Source organism: Argopecten irradians, chromosome 3, assembly GCF_041381155.1.
Source record: "Argopecten irradians isolate NY chromosome 3, Ai_NY, whole genome shotgun sequence".
NCBI lineage: Eukaryota > Metazoa > Mollusca > Bivalvia > Pectinida > Pectinidae > Argopecten > Argopecten irradians.
Window position 1 is genome coordinate 68,043,006 of NC_091136.1, and position 23,754 is coordinate 68,066,759.

Here is a 23,754-nt window from a genome sequence, read left to right on the forward strand (position 1 = left end):
GACAACTGACTGTTGTATTATGTGTATAACACAGTGACAACTGACTGTTGTATTATGTGTATAACACAGTGACAACTGACTGTTGTATTATGTGTATAACACAGTGACAACTGACTGTTGTATTATGTGTATAACACAGTGACAACTGACTGTTGTATTATGTGTATAACACAGTGACAACTGACTGTTGTATTATGTGTATAACACAGTGACAACTGACTGTTGTATTATGTGTATAACACAGTGACAACTGACTGTTGTATTATGTGTATAACACAGTGACAACTGACTGTTGTATTATGTGTATAACACAGTGACAACTGACTGTTGTATTATGTGTATAACACAGTGACAACTGACCTTTGTATTGTATTATGTGTATAACAGTGACAACTGACTGTTGTATTATGTGTATAACACAGTGACAACTGACTGTTGTATTATGTGTATAACACAGTGACAACTGACTGTTGTATTATGTGTATAACACAGTGACAACTGACTGTTGTATTATGTGTACTACTTCAGTGACAACTGACTGTTGTATTATGTGTATAACACAGTGACAACTGACTGTTGTATTATGTGTATAACACAGTGACAACTGACTGTTGTATTATGTGTATAACACAGTGACAACTGACTGTTGTATTATGTGTATAACACAGTGACAACTGACTGTTGTATTATGTGTATAACACAGTGACAACTGACTGTTGTATTATGTGTATAACACAGTGACAACTGACTGTTGTATTATGTGTATAACACAGTGACAACTGACTGTTGTATTATGTGTATAACACAGTGACAACTGACTGTTGTATTATGTGTATACACAGTGACAACTGACTGTTGTATTATGTGTATAACACAGTGACAACTGACTGTTGTATTATGTGTATAACACAGTGACAACTGACTGTTGTATTATGTGTATAACACAGTGACAACTGACTGTTGTATTATGTGTATAACACAGTGACAACTGACTGTTGTATTATGTGTATAACACAGTGACAACTGACTGTTGTATTATGTGTATAACACAGTGAAACAGTGGTGTATTACTTAGTGACAACTGACTGTTGTATTATGTGTATAACACAGTGACAACTGACTGTTGTATTATGTGTATAACACAGTGACAACTGACTGTTGTATTATGTGTATAACAGTGACAACTGACTGTTGTATTATGTGTATAACACAGTGACAACTGACTGTTGTATTATGTGTATAACACAGTGACAACTGACTGTTGTATTATGTGTATAACACAGTGACAACTGACTGTTGTATTATGTGTATAACACAGTGACAACTGACTGTTGTATTATGTGTATAACACAGTGACAACTGACTGTTGTATTATGTGTATAACACAGTGACAACTGACTGTTGTATTATGTGTATAACACAGTGACAACTGACTGTTGTATTATGTGTATAACACAGTGACAACTGACTGTTGTATTAACAGTGACAACTGACTGTTGTATTATGTGTATAACACAGTGACAACTGACTGTTGTATTATGTGTATAACACAGTGACAACTGACTGTTGTATTATGTGTATAACACATGTGACAAAGTGACAACTGACTGTTGTATTATGTGTACTACTCAGTGACAACTGACTGTTGTATTATGTGTATAACACAGTGACAACTGACTGTTGTATTATGTGTATACTACACAGTGACAACTGACTGTTGTATTATGTGTATAACACAGTGACAACTGACTGTTGTATTATGTGTATAACACAGTGACAACTGACTGTTGTATTATGTGTATAACACAAGTGACAACTGACTGTTGTATTATGTGTATAACACAGTGACAACTGACTGTTGTATTATGTGTATAACACAGTGACAACTGACTGTTGTATTATGTGTATAACACAGTGACAACTGACTGTTGTATTATGTGTATAACACAGTGACAACTGACTGTTGTATTATGTGTATAACACAGTGACAACTGACTGTTGTATTATGTGTATAACACAGTGACAACTGACTGTTGTATTATGTGTATAACACAGTGACAACTGACTGTTGTATTATGTGTATAACACAGTGACAACTGACTGTTGTATTATGTGTATAACACAGTGACAACTGACCTTTGTATTGTATTATGTGTATAACAGTGACAACTGACTGTTGTATTATGTGTATAACACAGTGACAACTGACTGTTGTATTATGTGTATAACACAGTGACAACTGACTGTTGTATTATGTGTATAACACAGTGACAACTGACTGTTGTATTATGTGTATAACACAGTGACAACTGACTGTTGTATTATGTGTATAACACAGTGACAACTGACTGTTGTATTATGTGTATAACACAGTGACAACTGACTGTTGTATTATGTGTATAACACAGTGACAACTGACTGTTGTATTATGTGTATACACAGTGACAACTGACTGTTGTATTATGTGTATACACAGTGACAACTGACTGTTGTATTATGTGTATACACAGTGACAACTGACTGTTGTATTATGTGTATAACACAGTGACAACTGACTGTTGTATTATGTGTATAACACAGTGACAACTGACTGTTGTATTATGTGTACTACACAGTGACAACTGACTGTTGTATTATGTGTACTAACAGTGACAACTGACTGTTGTATTATGTGTATAACACAGTGACAACTGACTGTTGTATTATGTGTATACACAGTGACAACTGACTGTTGTATTATGTGTATAACACAGTGACAACTGACTGTTGTATTATGTGTGTATAACAGTGACAACTGACTGTTGTATTATGTGTACTACTCAGTGACAACTGACTGTTGTATTATGTGTATAACACAGTGACAACTGACTGTTGTATTATGTGTATAACACAGTGACAACTGACTGTTGTATTATGTGTATAACACAGTGACAACTGACTGTTGTATTATGTGTATAACACAGTGACAACTGACTGTTGTATTATGTGTATAACACAGTGACAACTGACTGTTGTATTATGTGTATAACACAGTGACAACTGACTGTTGTATTATGTGTATAACACAGTGACAACTGACTGTTGTATTATGTGTACTACTCAGTGACAACTGACTGTTGTATTATGTGTATAACAGTGACAACTGACTGTTGTATTATGTGTATAACACAGTGACAACTGACTGTTGTATTATGTGTATAACACAGTGACAACTGACTGTTGTATTATGTGTATATACAGTGACAACTGACTGTTGTATTATGTGTATAACACAGTGACAACTGACTGTTGTATTATGTGTACTACACAGTGACAACTGACTGTTGTATTATGTGTACTACACAGTGTGACAACTGACTGTTGTATTATGTGTATAACACAGTGACAACTGACTGTTGTATTATGTGTATAACACAGTGACAACTGACTGTTGTATTATGTGTATAACACAGTGACAACTGACTGTTGTATTATGTGTATAACACATGACAACTGACTGTTGTATTAGTGTATACACAGTGACTGACTGTTGTATTATGTGTATAACACAGTGACAACTGACTGTTGTATTATGTGTATAACACAGTGACAACTGACTGTTGTATTATGTGTACTACACAGTGACAACTGACTGTTGTATTATGTGTATAACACAGTGACAACTGACTGTTGTATTATGTGAGTGACAACTGACTGTTGTATTATGTGTATAACACAGTGACAACTGACTGTTGTATTATGTGTAGTAACTACACAGTGACAACTGACTGTTGTATTATGTGTATAACACAGTGACAACTGACTGTTGTATTATGTATAACACAGTGACAACTGACTGTTGTATTATGTATATAACACAGTGACAACTGACTGTTGTATTATGTGTATAACACAGTGACAACTGACTGTTGTATTATGTGTATAACACAGTGACAACTGACTGTTGTATTATGTGTATAACACAGTGACAACTGACTGTTGTATTATGTGTATAACACAGTGACAACTGACTGTTGTATTATGTGTATAACACAGTGACAACTGACTGTTGTATTATGTGTATAACACAGTGACAACTGACTGTTGTATTATGTATAACACAGTGACAACTGACTGTTGTATTATGTGTATAACACAGTGACAACTGACTGTTGTATTATGTGTATAACACAGTGACAACTGACTGTTGTATTATGTATAACACAGTGACAACTGACTGTTGTATTATGTGTATAAACACAGTGACAACTGACTGTTGTATTATGTGTATAACACAGTGACAACTGACTGTTGTATTATGTGTATAACACAGTGACAACTGACTGTTGTATTATGTGTATAACACAGTGACAACTGACTGTTGTATTATGTGTATAACACAGTGACAACTGACTGTTGTATTATGTGTATAACACAGTGACAACTGACTGTTGTATTATGTGTATAACACAGTGACAACTGACTGTTGTATTATGTGTATAACACAGTGACAACTGACTGTTGTATTATGTGTACTACTCAGTGACAACTGACTGTTGTATTATGTGTATAACACAGTGACAACTGACTGTTGTATTATGTGTATAACACAGTGACAACTGACTGTTGTATTATGTGTATAACACAGTGACAACTGACTGTTGTATTATGTGTATAACACAGTGACAACTGACTGTTGTATTATGTGTATAACACAGTGACAACTGACTGTTGTATTATGTGTACTACTCAGTGACAACTGACTGTTGTATTATGTGTATAACACAGTGACAACTGACTGTTGTATTATGTGTATAACACAGTGACAACTGACTGTTGTATTATGTGTATAACACAGTGACAACTGACTGTTGTATTATGTGTATAACACAGTGACAACTGACTGTTGTATTATGTGTATAACACAGTGACAACTGACTGTTGTATTATGTGTATAACACAGTGACAACTGACTGTTGTATTATGTGTATAACATGACAATGTGTGACACTGTTGTATTATGTGTATAACACAGTGACAACTGACTGTTGTATTATGTGTACTAGTCAGTGACAACTGACTGTTGTATTATGTGTATAGTCAGTGACAACTGACTGTTGTATTATGTGTATAACAGTGACAACTGACTGTTGTATTATGTGTATATAACAGTGACAACTGACTGTTGTATTATGTGTATAATAACAGTGACAACTGACTGTTGTATTATGTGTATAACTCAGTGACAACTGACTGTTGTATTATGTGTACTACTCAGTGACAACTGACTGTTGTATTATGTGTATACACAGTGACAACTGACTGTTGTATTATGTGTATAACACAGTGACAACTGACTGTTGTATTATGTGTAACACAGTGACAACTGACTGTTGTATTATGTGTACTACTCAGTGACAAAAGACTATTGTGTTATGGTGAAGTTTAACTTACAGAGAGCTGTTCTTCTAGGAGCCACTTTCTAGGGCCTTTCTTTGTGTTTGAACCTACTGGATGGAACTCTACCTGAAGCGCTTTTTTCTCATCAAGCTGAAAAGGAAAGATTACAACATTTTCAAAGACATCAAAAAATAGTATTTTGTCAGACCACATGAGTTTGACCTTCTGTTAATAAGATATAGTAAAAATATATAAAAAATACCCCTATATAGTATATAAGAATATATAGGGTTAGTTTTTATATATTTTACAATATATTATTGACAGAACGTCAAACTCTCGTGGTCAGACCACAGGAGTTTGACGTTCTGTCAATAGTATAAATTATATAACTATATAAAATACCCCTATATACTATATAAAAACATAGTATATTGGGGTATTTTACATATATATGTAGCGTGGAAATTTATGTCACGCTTATTTTTTATTAGTTGTTAAAGTTAAAGGGACAATTTAGTCTAAGAGAACATTAAAATGTGTACATATATCGGAAACAAACCAGTTCTAATGGAGATTAGATCAGTCTTTTTTTCTGTGATATGCCAGAAAAGCCCATGGTTGTGAAATGCGTGTGAAATGTTCAAACTCGCTCGCTGTCCGCCATTACATGTTGTGGTCGAACATCTTGTATGCCGATACCTGTCCCTTGCCCGTAGAGTAATGCAACTTTTGTCTAGACCTGCTCAAATCGCTCTGAGAGTAGTGTGTTTACCTTATTAAGTGAATTGTCTTGCCTAAAAAATCATTTTATCGCCTCCTCAGTGGTTATGTAGTTCGTTTGTTTAACGTACGTGACTTTGGCTCGGGTATGGGTACAGCGTACATGGATGGAAGTAGGTAGAAATACGTAATCGTAGTAAGATTCAGCCAATGAACATGAGAATGAAGATGGAATGAGTGAGGTTTTAGCCAATTAGAGGATAGTATGAAAGTGGTATAAAAGGGGGTGCACGTGACGAAACGACAGATTACATGAAATTTTGGGACTTACTCCACGCATCTCAGGGTCAGTTATTTCAATTCGGATTACTTTACTACACTTAGTGTGTTTGTGACTATGGAATTTATACTTGGGATGTACTGTACGGATATTTCCTACATGTATCAGTGATGTGATATATACGGATTACTATATCATTCTTAGTGTTTGTGACTATGGGATTTATACTTGGGATGTACTGAATACTTTGCCATTATGGATATTTACTAAGAGTGAACCTAAGTGAAACAGTGTACCAGTGTGTGCGTTCCTGATGGATTAGCTACTGTTGTAGCGGAAAAGATATCACCTTCTGACTGACTTTTCAGAAGGTGATATCTTTTCCGCTACAACAGTAGCTACTGATGGATATATTGTGAACTATATTACGTGGATGTTAATGTGAATAAATAGTGTGTGCGTTCCTGATGGATTTATTGTGAGCCATATTACGTGGATGTTTATGTGAATAAATTATGTGAATTTTAAAGTGATGTTTTCTAGTTTTCCCTGCCGTAGTCACCTTCCATCACGGACTTACGATATACAATAGCGTCTCGTCATAGCCTAAGTGCTATCATATTTTGGAGAAACGCTACATATATATGTATATATATACTATATATTTTGGGACAAGGAAGTAATTCCAACCGTACGGACAAAAAAATTGTCAAATTTTCGAGGCGATCTGCCCCTTTATTATTGACAGAACGTCAAACTCCTGTGGTCAGACGATGCCCTATGATGATAAAGCTTTCATATTTGCTTTGTTAAATATTCACATATAGGCCTACTGGAGAAATTTGGCGGATAGACTAGTTAACGTTGTTAAGATGAAGCAAAAATACCTTGAAGAACTTTGATATTATTCTTCTCAGCACCATAACGTCAACTTATGTTTAGCGGCAAACTTACTCGGAATGCCTCGGATATTATTATGAACGATGGGAATACCGAAAATAAACAAGAGCCAGCAAACGCTTCTCCATATAATGGAATTCGAGCGTAATATTAAGATTTTCTGTAACATTGAGGAACACACGACTAGCAGATTGCGTTCAAGGTGAGAACATATATATACAGTAGAACAAGATAGGCCTTTATGTCCTTCCAAGCACAATACATTTAGTGCAACTTACAAATAAAAAATCGTCTTACTATTCAGAATCAGAGGATCCCCTGACTGTATATTTACTTTACTTGTTTGGTGATCCGATTTGGTACTTACTACTAAGGGCATGTTTCATAATTGCTGAATATTTACTCCAACAATGTTTGAGGTACTAAAGCACAACGAGACACTTTTGATCATTACGTGTCTCGATATTTCCCATCAGAAGTTTCTCAATATCGACGTTTAATATTATTGGAATAGGCCAAGTTTCATAATGTGAAGTCTACACACCCGCTCTACACTGTTGCAGGTTGGGCACAACCCTGCATATGGGTAATAGTCCTGCATAATCAATAAGTTACCCAAATGCAGGATTCTGTAAAAGAAACATGCACGGAGTTGTTTTAATCATTTTTATCAAAAAAGGGCGTCATAACTTTTACATTGCAACATTACTTACATAACTTAGTACATTAATGTGACTGAAGGCAAGGCCTTAAAACGGCGCAGCCAGATGTTTCAGTAACCATTAATTATGCAATGTTAAAAAGTTTAATTTATGGAAATAATGAAGCCAAATTTTCTGTTTATTTTTTATTCATATATCTCACTCTATCCTTGTTCCAAAACGCCCATTTGAGAAGGAAATCCACATAAGAGAAAGAAGAAATTTTTATTTCCGTAACAGATATTCCGTTTTGGGTCTTCAAAGCATCGCATTCGCGCAGATGGGATTTTTTACAGTGGGTAAAAAAATGGTGACTGCAAACTGAAGCTGTCAGTGTGTAGGATTGAATTTTGAAGATTGCAGGTTTTTTTATATTTCCATGTATGCATTACCTTAGAAGTGCTTTGCACTTCAGGCACGAAGGGCTGGGGCCGTATTTATCAAAATGGGACAAATTTCCTTGTCTCAATTTTGGTAAAAGTGACAAACTAACTCAACTCCATTGCTTACTATGGGGCTAAAATAGAACACAGGTAAAACTCATTCAACCATGATATTACTTTACACTGTAGTCAATGGAGAACACTTAAATTGTCATCTTACAACAAAGCTAGACTACAGAATTTAATAGTTCATGTGCAGAAATATAGAGTCTTAGATCAGTTTTAATGCATTCTAAAAATTATGACATCCCTTTTTGATAAAAAAATTTTAAAACAACATTATTTGTTTACATTTCACAGAATCCTGCATTTGGGTAACTAAATGATTACTCAAATGGGTAACTGTTACTCAAATTGGAAACTGTTACCCATATGCAGGGTTGTGCCCAACCAGTGTAGAGCAGGTGTCCATATTTCGCCATTTTTTACATGTTTTTCCAAGAGTAGATTTTTATTGTTTGTAATATGAATAACTGTAACATTCTCACAAGCAAAAAGTGTTTGTCCATATCCAAATATCATTATCATTACAAACTTTTTCTAGTAACACCACTGCAAGGAAAAATGCTTGTTTCTTAAACAGTCCCTCAGTAAAACTCTTTACCATCAGAAACCAACTATTTCCTTCTTTGAATCTACTAATTGTTCTCTCAGCCAGTGCACACACATATCTTAATCTTGTACATGTATCTATATATATAAACTTATGATCATCTTTCATGATGTTGGTGGTAGAATTAGGCAGACTACTTAGTGGTAGAATTAGGCAGACTACTTAGTGGTAGAATTAGGCAGACTACTTAGTGGTAGAATTAGGCAGACTACTTAGTGGTAGAATCAGGCAGACTACTTAGTGGTAGAATTAGAGCAGACTAAATACTGGAACTTGAGGTCAGGACTCGGGAGTGACTTTAATTGATGTTTTACTTTATTTTAAAGGGACAGAAAGTCTGATTATTCCAGTATGAAAGAGGCAAAGACAGTCAAACCTTTATTGAAATCAGCAAGAAGCAAGAACGAGCGTATTCTCCTGGCTTATGGTTTGTTTGTGGGTGTTGGATTATATGCTATATTCAAACATGGCCAAGAGTGGTTTGGAACTCCTAAAGAGTATGAAGAAGTGCTAGAACTACAGAAAAGAGTTGATGCAAAAAGAAGGAAAGAACGACAAGAACAAGCTGAAAAGAATTTATGAATGCTGAAAGGAGTCAACTTTACAATGTAAACTTGTACATTTATTATTTAGTGTTCCTAATTAGTCAGTGTTGATTCTGGCTCATTGCACATATATATTTAAACAGAGACTTTAAAAGTGTCTGTCAAAGTTATTCCTTCAAATAACTCTTTTTTTTCAAATTGTCTTTCACCTGTTGTTCGTCCATCCTTCTGTAAACAAAGTACTCATGATATAACTGACATAGGTTCCCTTTTGACAAGTTGTGCATATTTGCATTTAGGACTGCATGATAAGTTAAAAAGATGACTGACAGACAGCCATCTTGAATTTGAACGTTCACAGAAAGTACTGGTCATTATCAGTGCATTAGTGTGTAGCCACATGGTACGGTTTGATCAACGCGCATGTCTGTGTTGTAGTTTTTGAACGCCATGATTAAATGTCTTAATGTTACCTGCAGTGGTGCGTGTTCTTTTACCCTGAATTACCCACAAAAAACACAACAGTGGCGACGAGGATCAACATAAAATTACATCGGAACAACGCCTGAAACAGAAAAACTGCAAGGTATGGCTGTAAAACACGGAAACATCGAAGAATTTGACATAAATTCTCATAACTGGGACGAGTACGTCGAACGCTTAGAACACTATTTTGTAGCTAACGAAGTCGACGAGGAAAATCAACAACGTGCTATATTACTAACCGTCTGTGGTAGTAAGACGTACGGGTTGATAAGGAACATTGTTAGTCCGGCCAAGCCCAGTGACAAAATCTACGATGAGCTGATAACTGCGATTCGCAGTCATTTGAAGCCCAAACCATTAATAATCGCCGAAAGGTTCAAGTTTCATCAGCGGAAACAGAAGGAGGGAGAAACGGTGAGTCAATTTTTGGCTGAACTTCGAAAACTTAGTGAACATTGTAATTTTGAAGGGTTTTTGAATGATGCCCTACGTGATAGATTCGTGTGTGGGCTGACGTCAGCTGCTACTCAGCGTAAATTACTATCCGAGGCTGATCTAACATTGAAAAGAGCGATGGACATTGCCGTCGGTATGGAGTTGGCAGATTGTGAATCCCGCAAACTTAAGGAAAGCTACACCGTAGATGAAAGTAAAAATGAGGAAAGGGCACACAAGGTATTTTCACAATGCTTCCGTTGTGGGAAAAGCAACCACAGTGAAGAGAAGTGTTATTACAAGAACAGTAAATGTCATAAGTGCAAGGAAACGGGTCATCTTAGCAAAATGTGCAAGTCTCGTCATCATGTAAACAAACAGCGCGGACATCAAAGTACTGAAAGTACTGTCAGCAAAAAGGGACACAAAGTAAAGAAAAAGAATCCGAAAGTGAACTTTGTAGACTCCGACACAGATACTACTGATATTCAGGAAACAGAACTGAAATATGCATGGCCGTTGTTTTCTATTAAATCTGGCCGACAAAAGGAAATCAAAATTGATTTGATTATCGACAACAAGCCATTGAAAATGGAGTTGGACACAGGTGCTTCAGTAACCTTAATGTCAGAGAAGGAGTATAAACAGAAGTTTGGTGGAAAGTTAAACAAAACATCCACAGTTCTAAGGACTTACACTGGTCAGATATTACCAGTAGTGGGTGAGAAGTTGGTGACTGTGAATTATGAAGGACAAAAGTTGCCTTTATCATTACTAGTTGTCAAAGCGGACGGACCAGCACTGTTGGGAAGGAACTGGTTGAGTCAATTGAAACTAAATTGGCAGTCTATCAAGTACACCATTGATGGAAACTTAGAGGATGAACTATTCCAGAAATATGAGGTCTTCAACGAGGAACTGGGTACTGTCAAAGGGGTAACTGCTACGCTCAGACTACAAGAAAAGGTCACACCCAAGTTTTTCAAGCCAAGGCCAGTGCCTTTTGCACTTAGGGACAAAATCAGCAATGAGCTTGAACGACTAGAAAAGGCAGGAATCCTGAAACGTGTGGATAGCTCTGATTGGGGCACACCGATTGTACCTGTTTTGAAACCCGATGGGTCTGTGAGGATCTGTGGTGACTATAAGGTCACACTAAACCCGTACCTGGATGTTCCGGAGTATCCATTACCAACAAGTGAAGAGTTGTTTACCAAGTTAAATGGTGGTGAGAAGTTTTCTAAACTTGACCTGACTAGTGCTTACCAGCAAGTACTGTTGGATGAGGATTCACAAAAGTTGGTAACCATTAACACTCACCAGGGATTATACCGATACACTCGCCTTCCGTTCGGAGTGGCCGCAGCCCCCGCTATTTTTCAGCGGACCATGGATCAGGTCCTGCAAGGAATTGTGGGAGTAGGATGTATTTTGGATGATATCCTAATCACAGGAAAATCAGAAACGGAACACCGAAAAAACCTGAATACAACGCTTCAGCGACTCGAAGATTTCGGTATTCGCCTGAGGAAAGACAAGTGCTACTTCCTCCGCGATGAAGTTGAATATTTCGCTTTCAAGGTAAACAAGGACGGCATTCACCCTTCACCTAAGAAAGTTGAAGCTATTCTGAAACTTGCTGATCCAGAAAACAAACGCGAGCTCCAATCTTGGCTTGGAATCGTAAACTATTATCGGAAATTTATTCCGAACATGGCTACTGTACTGGAGCCGCGCGCACTCATTTGCTGTCCAACGATGTGGAGTGGAAGTGGACTCCAGCATGTGCACGTGCTTGTGAGGAAATCAAGGAACTTTTAGTTTCGTCTGAAATCATGGTTCATTATGATCCCCAAAAACCATTGACATTGGCAGTAGATGCTTCAGCTTATGGACTCGGCGCTGTTATTTCGCACACCATCGAGTCAAGCGACAAGCCGATTGCATACGTCTCGCGTACTCTTACATCTGCAGAGCGGAATTATTCGCAAATCGAAAAGGAAGCATTAGCTATAATTTTCGGAATACAGAAATTTCATCAGTACCTATATGGGAGGCGTTTCACGTTATTGACGGATCACAAACCATTGACCACCATTTTAGGACCAAAGAAAGGAATTCCTGTTTTGGCCGCGTCGCGACTGCAGCGATGGGCTATACAATTGTCCGCATATCAATTTGATATCAAATTTCGTTCTACAAGCAAGAACGGAAACGCTGATGCATTATCACGTTTTCCAGTAAAAGGGGAGGAAAATGAAGCTGATGACCATTATGTGTTCTATGAAGAAGCACAACAAGTGAATAGGATGCAGGTAAACAGTTTACCTGTCACTGCGTCGCGCATCGCAGCAGCGACCAAGAATGACCCAGTGTTGGCGAGAGTAGTGCAGTTTACAAGGAGTGGATGGCCAAAGGTTCAGGATGGGGATGATTTGCATCCATATTACAAACTCCGCGATGAACTGACTACTGAGGAGGGATGCTTACTCCGAGGAGTTCGGGTAATTGTACCTGATCAATTTCGTAAGGAAATCTTGGATGAGCTACACCTCAACCACCCTGGCATGGTAAGGATGAAATCTTTAGCAAGGTTGCATGCCTGGTGGCCTCGCATCGATGTTGATATTGAGCAGAGAGTGTCAACCTGTGAAGATTGTAGGAAGGTTCTACCGAATGCACCCAAATCACCTGCCAATCCTTGGAGGTGGCCGTCATCACCATGGGACCGTATACACATTGACTTCGCCGGCCCATTCATGGGTGAGATGTTTATGATCGTGGTTGACGCACACTCAAAATGGTTAGAGGTAGTACGCATGTCATCCACAACCACGACATCAACCATTAGTGCTTTGAGATACATATTCTCTTCCTATGGATTGCCACGTGAACTCGTGTCTGACAACGGACCACAGTTTACAGCGGCTGAGTTTTCAACATTTCTACGTGAAAATGGCATTCGTCACATTCGATCTGCCGCGTATCACCCCAGCTCTAATGGCGAGGCAGAGAGAGCTGTACGTACTTTTAAGCAAGCGATGAAATCAGTGTCAAGTGAGGTAGGAAATTTAAATCAGAAACTGGCTTCTTTTCTCTTAACCTACCGTACAACACCGCATACGTTGACAAAAATGACGCCCAGTGAACTGTTCCTCGGACGGAAATTAAGGACGCGACTGGATGTCATGCGCCCAGACCTATCTGGACATATACAGAGGAAAACTACACCAACAAGGTTTGAAACTCGTGTGTTCGAAATAGGCGATGTAGTTATTACTCGTGATTATCGCAGTAACCCAAAGAAACCTTCTTGGATCAAGGGTATAGTTGTCCGAAAACTTGGACCAATGACCTATATTATTCAGGTGGACGAACTGAATTGGAAACGACATGTGGATCAAATACGCGCATGTAATCCAAACTGTAACATTGAACCACCAGAAACCAATACTTCTGGTGTACCATTCTTTGTCAGTGCGCCATCTGTAACTTCCGTTGTACCAAATCCTGTTGTTACCACCGAGAGAATGACCAACCCCGGTATTAACTCTAGTCCAATTGATGGTACAAGTACACCAAAGACTCTCAGTGTACCACCAACGCCCACCAAATCCATGTCCAACACGACTAGTGATCGTCGCTATCCGCGTCGCAATATCGTGAAACCATCGCGTCTTATTGAGAACTGTTAAATGTGTTAAATTGTGTTCAGATAATAGTTCAGTTTTATTATCCTATTGACATTTTATAAGTGGACAATAACTTTAATTCAGTGTTTCTGAGCTAAGAAAGCTTTATTGATAAGGTAAAAGTTAACCATTTTTTCTGAGAGAGGGGAAAAGTGTTATGTTCATGTCAGATCTGGTCATTATCAGTGCATTAGTGTGTAGCCACATGGTACGGTTTGATCAACGCGCATGTCTGTGTTGTAGTTTTTGAACACAAAGTACTCATGATATAACTGACATAGGTTCCCTTTTGACAAGTTGTGCATATTTGCATTTAGGACTGCATGATAAGTTAAAAAGATGACTGACAGACAGCCATCTTGAATTTGAACGTTCACAGAAAGTACTGAAGAGGTCCTCCTCCAGTTAAACTTGTAGGATTTGCTTGGTCCTTATTTTTGCATGCATACATGTATAAATCCATTTGGGGGAAAAAACTTGGCCATATTAAATTTGACAGTGGAAGGATATTGCTGCTTACAGACTTTATGTGAAGTTTTGCTAAGTGTATTCAATATTTTCAATGAACGAGGGCAAAGACTGACATAGATAATTTATTATGGGGAACATCAACATCTCTCTCAGAGCTCTTGTAATTGACATAGATCATTCTTGGTGAACACCAAGATCTCACTGGAAGCTCTTGTCATTGATGTAGATCATTCTATGGTGAACATCAAGATCTCTCTGTGAGCTCTTCTAATTGACATAGATCATTCTTGGTAAACACCAAGATCTCACTGGTAGCTCTTGTCAATGACATACATAGATCATTCTATGGTGAACGCCAAGATCTCACTGGTAGCTCTTGTCAATGACATACATAGATCATTCTATGGTGAACGCCAAGATCTCACTGGTAGCTCTTGTCAATGGCATACATAGATCATTCTATGGTGAACGCCAAGATCTCACTGGGAGCTCTTGTCATTGACATACATAGATCATTCTATGGTGAACGCCAAGATCTCACTGGTAGCTCTTGTCAATGGCATACATAGATCATTCTATGGTGAACGCCAAGATCTCACTGGGAGCTCTTGTCATTGACATACATAGATCATTCTATGGTGAAGACGAAGATTACTCTGGGATCTCTTGTCATTGACATATGTAGATCATTCTATGGTGAATGCCAAGATCTTACTGGGAGCTCTTGTCATTGACATAGGTAGATCATTCTATGGTGAATGCCAAGATCTTACTGGGAGCTCTTATCATTGACATATGTAGCTCATTCTATGGTGAATGCCAAGATCTTACTGGGAGCTTTGGTCATTGACATACCTAGATCATTCTATGGTGAACACCAAGATCTCTCTGGGAGCTCTTGTCATTGACATACGTAGATCATTCTATGTTGAACACCAAGATCTCTCTGGGAGCTCTTGTCATTGACATACGTAGATCATTCTATGTTGAACACCAAGATCTCTCTGGGAGCTCTTGTCATTGCCATATGTAGATCATTCTATGGTGAACGCCACGATCTCTCTTGGAGCTCTTGTCATTGCCATATGTAGATCATTCTATGGTGAACGCCAAGATCTCTCTGGGAGCTCTTGTCATTGACATACATAGATCATTCTATGGTGAACGCCAAGATCTCACTGGGAGCTCTTGTCATTGACATACATAGATCATTCTATGGTGAAGATGAAGATTACTCTGGGAGCTCTTGTCATTGACATACATAGATCATTCTATGGTGAACGCCAAGATCTCACTGGGAGCTCGTGTCATTGACATACATAGATCATTCTATGGTGAAGACGAAGATTACTCTGGGAGCTCTTGTCATTGACATATGTAGATCATTCTATGGTGAATGCCAAGATCTTACTGGGAGCTCTTGTCATTGACATAGGTAGATCATTCTATGGTGAATGCCAAGATCTTACTGGGAGCTTTTGTCAATGACATACCTAGATCATTCTATGGTGAACACCAAGATCTCTCTGGGAGCTCTTGTCATTGACATAGGTAGATCATTCTATGGTGAACACCAAGATCTCTCTGGGAGCTCTTGTCATTGACATACGTAGATCATTCTATGGTGAACACCAAGATCTTACTGGGAGCTCTTGTCATTGACATACGTAGATCATTCTATGGTGAACACCAAGATCTCTCTGGGAGCTCTTTTCATTGACATGGAGATCATTCTATGGTGACGCCAAGATCTCTACTGGGAGCTCTTGTCATTGACATACGTATATCATTCTATGGTGAACGCCAAAATCTTTCTGGGAGCTCTTGTCATTGACATAGTAGATCATCTTGTGACGCCAAGATCTTACTGGAGCTCTGTCATTGCATACTATATCATTCTATGGTGAACGCCAAATCTTTCTGGGAGCTCTTGTCATTGACATAGTAGATCATTCTATGGTGAACGCCAAGATCTCTCTGGGAGCTCTTGTCATTGACATACGTAGATCATTCTATGGTGAACACCAAGATCTCTCTGGGAGCTCTTTTCATTGACATAGGTAGATCATTCTATGGTGAACCCCAAGATCTTACTGGGAGCTCTTGTCATTGACATACGTATATCATTCTATGGTGAACGCCAAAATCTTTCTGGGAGCTCTTGTCATTGACATAGGTAGATCGTTCTATGGTGAACACCAAGATCTCACTGGGAGCTCTTGTCATTGACATATGTAGATCATTCTTGGTTAACACCAAGATCTCACTGGGAGCTCTTGTCATTGACATATGTAGATCATTCTTGGTTAACACCAAGATCTCACTGGGAGCTCTTGTCATTGACATAGGTAGATCATTCTATGGTGAACACCAAGATCTCTCTAGGAGCTCGTGTCATTGACATACATAGATCATTCTATGGTGAACACCAAGATCTTACTGGGAGCTCTTGTCATTGACATAGGTAGATCATTCTATGGTGAACACCAAGATCTTTCTGGGAGCTCTTGTCATTGACATAGGTAGATCATTCTATGGTGAACGCCAAGATCTTACTGGGAGCTCTTGTCATTGACATACGTAGATCATTCTATGGTGAACCCCAAGATCCTACTGGGAGCTCTTGTCATTGACATAGGTAGATCATTCTATGGTGAACGCCAAGATCTTACTGGGAGCTCTTGTCATTGACATAGGTAGATCATTCTATGGTGAACGCCAAGATCTCTCTGGGAGCTCTTGTCATTGACATAGGTAGATCATTCTATGGTGAACGCCAAGATCTCTCTGGGAGCTCTTGTCATTGACATAGGTAGATAATTCTATGGTGAACGCCAAGATCTTACTGGGAGCTCTTGTCAATGACATACATAGATCATTCTATGGTGAACACCAAGATCTCACTTGGAGCTCTTGTTTTATCTATTGTTTCTTAGTAAACCAGATACACAACTTCCTCTCAGAAAGAAAAATCTGAAATACTATAACAGACACGATACCAGGATAAAAGGCTGCTTGTAATGATAATTGATATACCATTCTATACTTCTTAGTTCTAATCCAGGTTACAATTAATTGCCTATTATTCTCATTTTCTCTTTTGTTGCAGTTGACATGAGTGAATGAGGTTATAATTGTTAAATCAAATTATCATCAAACAAGTTTTCATCAAAATGCAGTCACATTTAGAGACGACATCCCGTTTGGATGCTAAGAAACAGGCCTGTATAAATCATCTTACACTGGAGAATGACCAGATATTGAGAGCTTTAGTTCTAATGGAACAGATGATATCTTCTTCAAGAGGACCTTTCGGTAAAATCAAAATGGTACAAAACTCACATGGAGGTCATTTGACTATGACCTCTACATCATCAAGGTTACTCAGTTCAATGTCCTTCTCTAATCCTATTGCGAAATTGGTTGTTAGTTCAGCACAAGGACATTTACAGACTTTCAGTGATGGTGGACATTTGTTGATGTCTTTTAGTCTAAATTTGATTTTGGGATCATTAAGACTAGACATCAGCAGGAGAATACTAACTGATCTCTACGAAATCTTTCTGACAATGTGTGTAGAATATCTCACCAATTTTAGTAACATTGTCTCGTTTTCTGATTTAAAACAAATGTCATCAATGGTTATGAGTATACTAACATCCAAGCCGTTATGCCGCTTCACACTGAAGCACGTGAGACTTTATAGTAGCCTTATTCTGGAGTGTTTCTTGTCATCCCTACCAGATGGGAATGCCATGGGGGGACAGGTGACGGATGGTGTCACCATAGTGACTGTGGAGGGCGAATCAATGGAGAAATCCACTCTCCTTCAGGGTCTCCTCCTTCAGTGCCCAGAAGTAGCATCACATTCCAAACAGAACATGATTACATTAAGGACTAAAGCCCCTTACATTCTGGTTGCCTTGGTAGCAATGTCAATGTCTGGTGATACAGAGGAAACTGGTAGCATGCAGTTTGAATCTGACATTTCTGTAGACACGGAAAACATTTTTCTGCAGAGTTTGGAAGAGTTTTGTGACAAACTGGTCGTAGCTAATGTCAGACTTTTACTATGTCAAAAAGTGGTCCATCCTTGGCTGAAGCAGTATCTACGGGAAAGGTCTGTTGTTGTGGTGGAGAGGCTCGGTGCTACCATGATACCCTATATCCAGGATGTGTCAGGTAAAAACCTCATATGGTTCTCATAATTACATATAGCGATCTTATTTACTATACAAAATGAAATATTCTATAGTTCTTTCTTTCACAGTTTGGAACTTGCCTACCAATAATTATTTTGTTTGTAGAAATATTCATGGCTCATCTTTGTAGCAATGATTCCACTTTAATTGTATAAAACAATAAAAATCTACAGAAACATAATATAGATATATAGCAAGCAACAAAAATGTCCATAAACATTGTTTTGTGAAGGAAATTAAATGTATGCAATATCCTTATTTAGTTTAATATGATCTTGTTTGAAAATATTGTTATTTAGGTGCTGTGCCTATCCGATGCATTGGGGCTGTGGATGTGGATTGGTTAGGGAAAGTGGCACATGTGGAACATCGGATAATACAAGAGAAGAGTTACCTGCTCCTGACTCCATTAGCAGAACAGCATGTGATGACCCTCGTCCTTTATAGTCCAGACGAGGAACAGCTGTCGGAGCTCAAGGTAAGAGACACCATTCACATCAGAAATGTTATATATTTCTACATATATTGCATTTTTAAATCTTCATGATTTTAAATAAAATATCTGATTAACCCATTTTTCTTTTAGGACACCATCAGGTCATTTTTCATAACATCTCTCTCCAATTGAAGAACCAATGTAATTCGTTTCTGTACAAGGTTGTTATCAATTACATTCACTATCTTGGAAGGATATATACTTGCTAAAGCAGACAGAGTACTTGTGAGAAGCCATTCTTTATATGTATAAAAGTGTTCTGCTAATATTATTTGACAAAATTGAGAAATGCATGTATCTACCTACCTTAAAAGTATTATCTTCTTACAGAGTCTGTGCTCTACATGTCTGATGTCGCTGCGGCACCTACTCCGTTCACCTCATGTCCTGTTTGGTGGTGGATGCTGGCAGACACGCCTGTCCGCTCTTCTCAAAAACAAGGTAATTAAATCTACTAAAGTAACACAGAAAACCACAGACACAGATCAAAATACCTGTGTCAACTTTGTTGTCTCCAGGATGAATATAATGTCAGTGATAGTAACCCCTGGAGTATTTAGGATGCTTGTGAAATGGTTTAGGATAATTATTTCACAAATACTTGAACCAAGGACATTATATCTATATAACAGAGGCGAAATCAGACCTGTCTTCCTGGACACTCTTGCAATTTTGATTGACACCATTATTACACTTTATCACGAGTGTTATTACCAATGTGTCTTACAATATTTATGACACAGCTGAGACCAGGGCCGTTTTCGTTTATTCGGAACAACCGGTTCAACCGTTTTTAAAGGCCCACTACCTTTCCGAAACGGCTTTGAATTTTTAAAATGGGAAAGTAAAACAAGAACGATAATTTTGTAGAGTCGCAAAAATTATTAACTTACCGTTAATACTACATTTATCATCAACTTCTGAACGATTTGCTTAAAATAGATAAAATGTTTATTTTTATATTGCGGGTCGTATTATGTTTCCCGCCGTCGTCCTAAATACCGGGCGGTAGTTGACTTTCACTGCGCCAGACGGCAAAACAGCGAATTGACTCTCCACTGTTTTCATATATTACGCAGGAAATCTTGCATATATTTGGTGTCGTAACCTTATTTTAGGTCATCGGTACGCATTTTCTGATGTTATTAATGTTTTTTTAAGAAACCTTTATATTTTGCTCCGGAAAGGTAATGGGCCTTTAAAAGTCCTTATTTTAAGTATTAATCCTGACGGACCTGCAGTTTATGATACAGGCCTGTGAAGGCTTTGTCAAGACTCGTCTGAAAACTATATAAAATCACCAGGTCCGTTTTTAGTTCATAAATGAACAACTAGGTCCAACCAGTCAAATCGCATAATTGAAAAAGGCCCAGTTAAATAAGCTTACTCCTTTGTGATAGGTCTACATCATTATTAAACATTATCACTATAGTGTTATTACACGTGTCGTACAATATTTATAACACGGCTGAGACTAGTTAAATAAGCTTACTGCTGTGTGATAGGTCTACGTCATTATTAAACATTATCACAATAGTGTTATTACACGTGTCGTACAATATTTATAACACGACTGAGACTAGTTAAATAAGCTTACTGCTGTGTGATGGGTCTATAACATATTGTTGTTAGTGTTATTACACGTGTCGTACAATATTTATAACACGGCTGAGACCAGTTAAATAAGCTTACTGCTGTGTGATAGGTCTACATCATTATTAAACATTATCACTATAGTGTTATTACACGTGTCGTACAATATTTATAACACGACTGAGACCAGTTAAATAAGCTTACTGCTGTGTGATGGGTCTACATCATTATTAAACATTATCACTATAGTGTTATTACACGTGTCGTACAATATTTATAACACGACTGAGACCAGTTAAATAAGCTTACTGCTGTGTGATGGGTCTACATCATTATTAAACATTATCACTATAGTGTTATTACACGTGTCGTACAATATTTATAACACGACTGAGACCAGTTAAATAAGCTTACTGCTGTGTGATGGGTCTACATCATTATTAAACATTATCACAATAGTGTTATTACACGTGTCGTACAATATTTATAACACGACTGAGACCAGTTAAATAAGCTTACTGCTGTGCGATAGGTCTACATCATTATTAAACATTATCACAATAGTGTTATTACACGTGTCGTACAATATTTATAACACGGCTGAGACTAGTTAAATAAGCTTACTGCTGTGTGATAGGTCTACATCATTATTAAACATTATCACAATAGTGTTATTACACGTGTCGTACAATATTTATAACACGACTGAGACTAGTTCAATAAGCTTACTGCTGTGTGATAGGTCTACATCATTATTAAACATTATCACAATAGTGTTATTACACGTGTCGTACAATATTTATAACACGACTGAGACTAGTTAAATAAGCTTACTCCTGTATGATGGGTCTATAACATATTGTTGTTGACCTCTGCAAAGTGAACTCTCTAATACTGGTTAAATATTATATCAACATTTAAGAAGTATGATTAAAATAGGCTGTGTATATTTTGATTTATTCTTTTCTATGATTGTTTTGATGTATATATATTGAATGATGTTTATTGTGGTTTTGACATTTGTTCAGGTGAAAGCTGACCAAGGGGATATCATTGAGAAGACAGGCTGTACCAGAGGGTGTCTGATGGAGGCATGTAACATCTTCACCAACACTCTGGAAAAGATCGCCATAGGAACAGATGACAAATATCATCACATGTCAGACTTTGAAAGCGGCCATCTTTGGCACCTACCAAAGTGCAGTAATCCTGACACTGATGTTGTTCTCAAGTGTTCCTGTGGAGCTTTCAAACAAAACATATCTAAACTGTCTTATATTGGTGAAGATACTGTTAAGATTGATAGAGATCTTGCCCAATCTCCTCCCAGTTTCCCTGTGGTGGATTCAGATGTAGTCTTGGATTTGTCGGCAACCTGTGTATCAGCTTTGACATCAGGTGTCCTCACAGCTAATACAGTACTATCTATTGGACAGTCTATACAGGATATTAATTAACCTATTAGTATTTATTGAACTGGTCGCTTGGATGTATAAATCTTTGGTAAGAATCCATCATTATCATTGTGTGCATATTACGTATATTACATATAATAAAACCACAGTTTTTAACTTGGTATTGTTGATTTTATATAAATTTACAGGGTTATCTTGTAGTTGCTAGGGAAAGATAACTGATATTTCACAGGGTTATCTTGTAGTTGCTAGGGAAAGATAACTGATATTTCACAGGGTTATCTTGTAGTTGCTAGTAAAAGATAACTAATATTTTACAGGGTTATCTTGTAGTTGCTAGGGAAAGATAACTGATATTTTACAGGGTTATCTTGTAGTTGCTAGTGAAAGATAACTAATATTTTACAGGGTTATCTTGTAGTTGCTAGGGGAAGATAACTAATATTTTACAGGGTTATCTTGTAGTTGCTAGGGGAAGATAACTAATATTTTACTGGGTTATCTTGTAGTTGCTAGGGAAAGATAACTGATATTTCACAGGGTTATCTTGTAGTTGCTAGGGAAAGATAACTAATATTTTATAGGGTTATCTTGTAGTTGCTAGGGGAAGATAACTAATAATTTACAGGGTTATCTTGTAGTTGCTAGGGAAAGATAACTAATATTTTACAGGGTTATCTTGTAGTTGCTAGGGAAAGATAACTAATATTTTACAGGGTTATCTTGTAGTTGCTAGGGAAAGATAACTAATATTTTACAGGGTTATCTTGTAGCATCCTCATTACTCCAGGGGTTCCGATCACTTAGGATCTCTACACCACTGGACTATCTCATAGTGAAATTGAAGGCAGCTCAGCTGAAAACATTTGACCAATCATAAGCCAGCAAAGATTTCCTGAGGATTTCCTTTGAAGACTACAGAGAGAGCAACACCTAACATCAAAGCCACACAGTCAACCAGTGTACCATTATACGGCTCTTTTGATGTACATCAAATGACTAAATTAACTGTTCTGTTCTGTTGCCTCAAGTTTTACTATGAGATAGTCCAGAGGTGTAGATATCATAAGTGATTGGAACCCCTGGAATGTCGAGGATGAACTTGTAGTTGCTAGGGAAAGATAACTAATACTTAACAGGGTTATATCTTGTAGTTGCTAGTTGATAAATATTTTCCAATTTCCATGCTTCATAGACACATTGAATGAGCTAAATCAGATTGATCAATCAGAAGATTCAGCTAGATGTAGTTTCCTCTCTCCATGGCACGTACATTACACCATACTTGGAAGTTCAGAAAAAGGTAGGACTTCGGAATATGTATTGAATTTCATCTCTACACTATCCATTGATCAGTCTAACGCAAATGTCTGTTTAAAT

At 37.5% G+C, this 23,754-nt stretch overlaps 2 protein-coding genes across 2 annotated transcripts in view; one reads left to right on the forward strand and one right to left on the reverse strand.

The window, feature by feature from the left end:
- LOC138319827 (serine-rich adhesin for platelets-like) overlaps positions 1-7,343 on the reverse strand; it is a 52,837-nt gene extending 45,494 nt beyond the window's left edge. Inside the window, 2 exon segments of the mRNA XM_069262957.1 lie at positions 5,434-5,529; positions 7,270-7,343. Of these exon segments, the coding sequence (XP_069119058.1) occupies positions 5,434-5,529; positions 7,270-7,305 (132 nt within the window). The 5' untranslated portion in view covers positions 7,306-7,343.
- An 8-nt stretch (positions 7,344-7,351) lies between these two features.
- On the forward strand, positions 7,352-22,530 carry LOC138319412 (molecular chaperone MKKS-like). The gene is made up of 6 exons (XM_069262527.1): positions 7,352-7,484; positions 9,366-9,647; positions 17,778-18,850; positions 19,170-19,348; positions 19,697-19,807; positions 21,988-22,530. The coding sequence occupies exons 3-6, from the start codon at positions 17,842-17,844 to the stop codon at positions 22,414-22,416; spliced, it is 1,728 nt and encodes a 575-aa protein (XP_069118628.1). The 5' UTR covers positions 7,352-7,484; positions 9,366-9,647; positions 17,778-17,841; the 3' UTR covers positions 22,417-22,530.
- The last annotated feature ends 1,224 nt before the right edge of the window (positions 22,531-23,754 follow it).

Bases quoted from the DNA above. Each gene is read 5' to 3' on its own strand.
- LOC138319412 (XM_069262527.1), top strand. From the start codon at position 17,842: ATGCAGTCACATTTAGAGACGACATCCCGTTTGGATGCTAAGAAACAG. The intron at 18,851-19,169 runs GTAAAAACCTCA...ATTGTTATTTAG, and splicing joins CTATATCCAGGATGTGTCAG to GTGCTGTGCCTATCCGATGC. The intron at 19,349-19,696 runs GTAAGAGACACC...ATCTTCTTACAG, and splicing joins AACAGCTGTCGGAGCTCAAG to AGTCTGTGCTCTACATGTCT.